We start from the raw sequence: 7,601 nt of genomic DNA, 5'->3' as shown, positions 1-7,601 counted from the left end.
GTGAAGCTGATGGGCAGTAGGTTGAGGATGGACAAAAGGAAACACTACTTTACACAGAGAGAGTGATGAAAATGTGGAAGAGGATGTCGTGATGGGTGGCCACAGGAATCAACAGCTTTAAAAAGGGGATTAGATAGATTCACGGAGGAGAGGCCTATCAGTGGCTTCTAGCCACGGTGACTGGGTGGAACCTCCACATTTAGAGGCACTAATCCTCTGAATCCCAGTGCCAGAAGGCAATTTAAGGTCTTGGCCAGAGGAACTGGTCCCTGCCAGTGTTCCCTCTAAGCTGAGTTAGTGTGAGCTAGCTCACAGTTTTTTAGCCTCCGGCTCACAGATTTTTGTCTTAGCTCAGGAAGGAGGGCTAACTCATTTATGCTGCAGCCAAATCGCTCGCTCACAACTTCAACGCCAGTAGCTAACAGAATATAATTTTTGCTCACAGGATTCCACAGCTTAGAGGGAGCCTTGCTGGCCAGAGGAACTGGCTGGCCACTGTGTGACACAGGATGCTGGACTAGAGAGACCACCGGTCCGATCCCACCAGTCCGATCTTCTGATGGTCTTAAGCATCCCAGGCAGTGTCCCCTCTAAGCTGAGCTAGTGCGAGCTAGCTCACAGTTTTTTTAGCCTCTGGCTAGAGATGTAAAATTTGCGGAAATTCTGAAGCTTGGAAAAAAACCTGGGTTAAAGTGTTAAAATGAAACGTTCTATCATTTTTTTTTCCTTTCTTTTTCTTTTTAAATTTTTTTCAATGTTTCCAATTTTTCGGAAAAAGACAAAAAAGGTTTCAGGAAAAAAACGGTTTCCCCCTGAATTTTTCCGGGCCTTTACATCTCTACCTCCGGCTCACACATTTTTGTCTCCGCTCAGGAAGGAGGGCTCCAGAGCAGACTAATCTATGCAGCAGCCCGATCGCTCGCTCACAGCTTTCATGCCAGGAGCTTGCAAAGTAGAATTGTTGCTCACAAGAGTCCACAGCTTAGAGGGAGCGTGGGTCACAGGGTGCGCAACTGCTACGCGAGAACACCCTGCCTGGAGCCCTGGCAATCGACACGGAAACTACGACCCATCCGAGCACAGGACTCGGGAGGTAACCCCACCCGTCTGCCACAGGCTTGCCAGCCACTGTCCTTCGGGGGGGGGGGGGGGGGGGGGGCAGAGAACAGCAGGGAAGCAAAGGCAGCTGCGTAAAACGAAACCTGCCCCCCCAGTGGGGGGCAGGCATCTGTCTGGAAGCGGCTGACCAAAAACAAAAAACAAAAAACCCAGAGCACAGTTTCCACTGTTAATTTTAAATGGGATGCATTAGACGGCATCAAGAGGGTGGCAAAGCGTGACCTCCAAAAGAGAGAGAGAGAGAGAGAGAGAGAGAGAGAGAGGAAAAAACGGGGAAAGAAGAGGCAACATGAGGCCTGGAGGGGATAGAGAGAGAGAGAGGGAGGGAGAACGAAGAGGAGGGGGGAGAACAGGGAGGGGAGAAAGAAGCAAGGGGGGGGAAAGGACAAGGGGGGGGGGGGACGGAGGGGGAGAAAGGCAGCCCACACTCCCCGTTCCCAGCCACAAACAGCTCCCATAGCAATGGAAAGCCAGCAGCATTAGCCAATTAAGGCTTGCGCTTTTAGCGAGGGAAAGTGGCCAGGGAGGGAGGCAGGGAGCGTCTGGCCACCACGGAGACCCTTCAATGTCACAGGGAGACAAGTCTGAAACTCGAGCACGCCGGAGAGGGGGCAGACCGATCCGGGAGGGTCGACTTTCACCCACTGCCGCTTCCCCCGGGGCACAGAGAGTTCCACAGGGGGGGGGGGGGGGGGGGGGGCGTCCTCTGACGCAGTGAGAGGGTTTGTGGTGCTGATGCAGACAGTTTCCCTGCTCCGGAGGCGAGTGGGAGGGGAGGAGGCAACTGGCCTTGCCTTGGGGCGTCTGGGACGACAGAGGGTCACGTCAGAAAGTGGGGATCGACTTGCAGGAGGGATGGCCGGGGACGAGAGGAAAGGCTTAAACCCCCCACGTGACGGAAGAAGACACCCAAAAGAAATGGATATATTTCGGGGGGGGGAAGCATAAAGACACCTTTGAGATGTCAGTGGATGGGGTGCTTCTACAGGAAGAAGACGAAAAGGAGGAGACTGGATTCACACCCCGCCCTTCACTCGGAGTCTCCAAGCGGCTTACAATCTCCTTTCCCTGCCTCTCCCCTCAACAGGCACCCCGTGAGGGTAGGTGGGGCTGAGAGAGCTCTCTCTCGAGGACTGCCCTTGAGAGAACGGCTCTTGAGAGAACTTGTGACTGACCCAAGGTCACCCCAGTGGCTGCATGTGGAGGAGTGGGGGGATCGAACCCGGTTCTCCCAGATTAGAGTCCGTGGTCCTAACCACTACACCAAACCGGCTAGAAGGGCAAAGCTTTCCTCCATTCTGGGGTAACCTGTTGCAACGTAACACGTGACCTGCCCAGCTTACAGTGCAGGGAAGCGGCTGGACCAGGATGAGAGAGAACCCAAATCCCCGGTCTGCCATGAAGCTTATGGGAAGACCTCGGCCCGGTTGTTCTCTCTCCACCTAAGTAACCTCACAAGGTTGCTGATCAAATGGGGAAACCATCCAGTCACACTGAGATCCTCGGAAGAAGGGCTAGAGAAACATGCAGCAGAGCTTTGTGAATGTGCCCCAACCGGTGTTCCCTCTAAGCTGAGTTAGTGTGAGCTAGCTCACAGTTTTTTAGCCTCCGGCTCACACATTTTTGTCTCAGCTCAGGAAGGAGGGCTCCAGAGCAAACTGATTCATGCAGCAGCCAAATCACAACTTCAATGCCAGGAGTTCACAAAGGAGAATTTTTGCTCACAAGACTCCACAACTTAGAAAGGACACTGGTCCCAATCCCCTTTTCAAAGCACATAAGACCACCCAGACTGGATCAGAACAAAGGGCCTCTTCCATTCACACAGCAGTGGCCACGAGCGCGAACAGCTTTAACAGGGGATTTGGCAGATCCGTGCAGGAAGAGAGGTCTGCCAGTGGCCGCTAGCTATGATGACTAAAGGAAACCTCCCTGTGCAGGGGCAGTCAATCTCTGAAGGCTACAGCTAGGACGCAATGGGAGGCAAGGCTAACAAACAGGGCATAAAGGCCAAGGCTGTCCAGGGCAATTCGTTGGTCACTGCGTGAAACAGGATCCTCACACCCAGCACGGCTCTTTTTACATTTCACCAGCATCCTGCTTCCCAACACTGGTTGGCCACATGAATACTGGGAAGCCCACAAGTTGGGCACGACATTTAATGCCCTCCCTTACCACCAGTTGATGCTCCGTAGTCAGTAGGAGTGTGCATTCAGATCTACCTGAGCCAAAAATCTACCCGAAAAATACCTTACCAGTATTTTTCGGGTAGATTTCGGCATCCCAAATGTATCCGGGTTTTCTCGGGGAAACCGGGGGGGGGGGATTCCTGGGGGGGAAATCCTGGATATATTCCAGAGTTACCGGGTAGATCTGAAAACAGCTGTTTGTCCAGCTTCAGTCCCTTTAAAGTTTAAAGGGACTGCAGAAGACAGCCTGTGCTGATGGGGAGAGGACTGTTCCTGTGGGCGTGGCTTAGGGCTGGTTTAAACCGGGCTGCAGGATAAACCAGCCCCAGGATCTGCTGTGCTGTCGGGAGCAGATTGCTCCCTGCGGGCTGAGCTTTGCGCGGACTTCCCCTGCAGCCCGGTTTAAGCTGGACTGCAGGAGAAAACAGCCCAGTCGGGATCTCCTGTGTTCATGGACAGCAGATTGTTCCCTGCTGGCTCAGATTTGCGCTGGCTTCACCTGCAGCTTGAGAACCGGGTTTGATTCCCCCCTCCTCCACATGCAGCTGCTGGGTTGACTTTGGGTCAGTCACAAGTTCTCTCAGAGCTGTTCTCTCATGAGCAGTCCAGGATTGGGCTGGCTTTTCTTCTTTTTTTAACGGGTATCTTTCCTCTCAGATCTATTGGACCCGGGAAAAAAATATTGGGATTTCAGAAAGATCCTAGGTCCCAATACCATACCGGTATTGGGAGAAGTGTTCCCTCTAAGCTGAGTTAGCGCAAGCTAGCTCACAGTTTTTTAGCCTCTGGCTCAGACATTTCTGTCCTAGCTCAGGAAGGAGGGCTCCAGAGCAAACTAACTTATGCAGCAGCCAAATCTCTTGCTCGTAACTTTAGTGACAGTGGCTCACAAAGTAGAGTTTTTGCTCACAAGACTCCACAGCTTAGAGGGAGCACTGACTGGGAGCTGGGATTTTTAGGACAGCCTGAAATTTTTCCAGGTCCAATAGATCCGAACCAAAAGAATACCAGCAAAAAATATTGTACGCCCCAGTGGTCAGCCTGCCTACAAACCATGGACGTTCTGTTCCAACCACACAGTTTGCAGACTTCTCTGCTGAAAACCCCCGTCAAAGCCATCTGAGCCAGATGCCATGGCCCCGCCTCGTGGCTGAAAGCTCTATCCATCAGAGATGCCCAGGGGTCATTTCCTGCAGGAGCGCACAGGAGCAGAACTCCGACAGTAAAGAGCCCAGGGGGCGGGCACATGCAACAAGCCCCACCCCCTGCCAGCAGCCCTCAGTCAGAGCAAGAAGCAGCCAGGTAAGCTGCAGAGCTCCCCCCGGCCCCCCGGTCCAAAACAGTCCAGTGGCACCTTTAAGACCAAGTTTTATTCAGGTACAAGCTCTCCCTCCTCTGCGAGGACAGATCTGCACGTTCCCCCCCCCCAATAGCTAGCAATCCAAAACAGTCCAGTGGAGCCTGAGCGGTGGGTGTTGCCTTCTGACACACTTCCGGTGATGTCAGGGGGTGTGGCATATGCAAATACGTTATGCTAATGAGTTATGCTAATGAGCGTCTACAACCTTTTTTCTACGAAATGACCGCTGATACTAACAAGCTTTATTGTAGCATAAGAAACACAGCTCTCTCTGTCAGGTGCACGCCGAAGAAGAGAGCTGTGAGTCTCGAAAGCTTATGCTACAATAAAGCTTGTTAGTCTTAAAGGTGCTGCTGGGCTTTTTACTATTTTGCAGCAACAGACTTGACACGGCTGACTCCTCTGGATCTACTCTGACTGGCAGCAGTTCTCCAGGATCTTGGTAGAGGTCTTCCAGTTCACCTACTACCTGTCCTTTATTTTAAAAATGAAAATGCACACTGGGGATTGAACCTGGAAGAAGGAGGAGGAGGAGATTGGCTTTATACCCCGCCCTTCACTACTCAAAGATGTCTCAGAGCGGCTTACAAACTCCTTTCTCTCCCCCTCCCCACAACAGACACCCTGGGAGGTAGGTGGGGCTGAGAGAGCTCTTGACAGAAACTGTTCTTTTTCAAGAACAGCTCTTCTCAGAACTACGGCTTGCCCAGAGTCATCCAGCAGCTGCGAGTGGAGGAGTGGGGAATCAAACACGGTTCTCTCAGATTAGAGTCCGCGCACTTCACCATGACACCAATGCTGGGGATTGAACCTGGAACCTTCTGCGGGCAAAGCAGATGGCTCTACCAGTGAGCCATGGCCTCCACCATGCCCCCTAAAGGAATAAGAGACCCTGCCAGGTTTTTTCGGAGAGGAAGAGGGTTTGCCCTGGTTAGTATTTGGATGGGAGACCACCCAGGAAACCGCAGAGTCACTCTGCAGAGACCAGCGATGGCCAACAACCCCTGAACGTCTCTTGCCTTGAAAAGCCTACGGGGTCGCCATATGCTGGCCATGAGTTGATGCCAAGAGAAAGAAGGGGGGCGGGGGGATGGCCTAGCTGTTCATTCATGAGCTGTTCATACATGACTGCTTGCAATTCAGCCAACTGATCTGCTGCTGCCATCGTCTGGCCAGAAGGGGGAACTGTTCTGGTGCCCGAGCATGCAAGGAAAAGATGCTTCAGGAAGGGGATCCCATTTCCCCCAAGATCTGGGTATTATCTGCACAATCTGCAGCATGGCACAATGGGGGAGGAGAGACGTTAAGGGGAGAGCCAGATCCTTCTGACGACTCACGGAGGTCTGCGGGAGCCGCAAGAAAGGAAACCCCCTCTCCAGGCCGTTTGGAGAACTCAGCACGGAAACAGAATCGCAAAATGCTTTGCGTGCTGAAAGCCACCGCCGGAAAGCTCACCTCGAACAGATAGGCGTAGAAACAATGGGAGAAGAGGGCCAGTGTCCCGTGAGAAACTTGAAAGCAGAGAACAAAAGGAAACCTCCGCCACAGGGGTCCCCAATATTTTGGAGCATGTGGGCACCTGTGGAATTTTGACACGGTGTTGTGGGCAGAGATGCAAAATGGTGTCAGCTAAGCTGCCATGAGTGTGGAGAGGCCTTCTAATTGTTTTGCATTCCTTCCCATGCACGTAATTGCTACTCAGCTGCAACGCTTATCTGTAAAGAGTTACTGGAGGGGATTGTGGTGTCTATCTTTCGTGGGAGCTTCTTCGTTCCCAGCTTCGCGCCCGTTAGACAGCCTTGCCATCTCCCACGTGCGGGAGTCCACCTAACTGGGTAACGCTGGGGGGGGGGCATACAAATGCCCTATATCCTATTATGCGCATAGGTAGCCTGCCATTCCTAACAGTGTTCATGTTAATGCATCTATGGCTTTTCAATAAAAGTAAAACCTTCCAGGAAGCGTGTACTTCGTTGTTTTGCTGTGGATCCTGACAAATGGCTGCCCCAAGAGGCAGGGCCAGCCGCTGCTTATCTTCGGTCGCACAGTCTTTGTGCACAGTGCTGCTGTCAAAGCAACATTTTGAAGGGAAAAAAAACGATCTGGCCAATCAAATCTCCAATGACCATGCTTAAAAACCTGCAAAGAAGGAGAGCCATCCTCCTCCCGAGGAAGCCTGTTCCACCGAGGAACTGCTCTACCCGTCAGGGAGTACACTTGGGTTCACAACCAGAGAAACCGTTCCCCAAATTCCAAAGCCTGTGTCTGGTTTCACGCAACCCGATGTGCAAATGCTACAGCAGAGAATAACGCTCAGAGTGGGAAGGGTCCTAATAGGCCCTCCCCCCCAAGCAGCCCCACGCTCAGTGCAGGAAATCCACAGGTAGAACATCCTGGACAGATGACTATCTATCCAGCCCTTGACCAGAAGGGAGATATACCTCCCCCAAGCAAAGCAGTTCCATTACTGTGGTTCCCAATTGGGGAATTTCTCATAATGTTCAACCGAAATCTTAACAGCCTTGCCCTGCAAAGTAGAAACAACAGAGAGGTCACGGGAAGGATGCAAACCATGAAGAGAACAGCCGTGATGTATAATGAAAATATATATTTAGACTGCTGTTTTGCAGTGAGTAGTATTTCATCAACAAGATGTACGCATCCCCACTAACGGAATTTGCATAGACTCCCATTTCACATAACCGCTTTATCTAAGTGTGCTGCATGAATAACATTGGTTTAAAAACGTAAAGGTAAAGGTTCCCTTGCTCGAAAGCCAGTCAAATCCGACTCTAGGGTTGCGGTGCTCATCTCCGTTTCCAAGCCGAAGAGCCAGCGCTGTCTGAAGACATTTCCGTGGTCATGTGGCCGGCATGATTAAACACCAAGGCGCACGGAACGCTGTTACCTTCCCACCGAAGTGGTACCTATTT

General features: G+C 52.0%; 1 protein-coding gene across 1 annotated transcript in view; it reads right to left on the bottom strand.

Annotated features, from left to right (window-relative positions):
- CCDC124 (coiled-coil domain containing 124) overlaps positions 1-7,601 on the bottom strand; it is a 33,243-nt gene that overhangs the window by 23,979 nt on the left and 1,663 nt on the right. The window contains exon 2 of the mRNA XM_015425169.1: positions 7,367-7,381. Within this exon, the coding sequence (XP_015280655.1) occupies positions 7,367-7,381 (15 nt within the window). The remainder of the gene's footprint in view (positions 1-7,366; positions 7,382-7,601) is intronic.

The sequence above is a fragment of the Gekko japonicus genome, unplaced genomic scaffold (genome assembly GCF_001447785.1).
Source record: "Gekko japonicus isolate JY-2015 unplaced genomic scaffold, Gekko_japonicus_V1.1 scaffold4400, whole genome shotgun sequence".
Lineage (NCBI taxonomy): Eukaryota > Metazoa > Chordata > Lepidosauria > Squamata > Gekkonidae > Gekko > Gekko japonicus.
The sequence above is the reverse complement of the archived record's forward strand: the minus strand, read 5'-3'. Positions and strand labels throughout refer to the sequence as shown.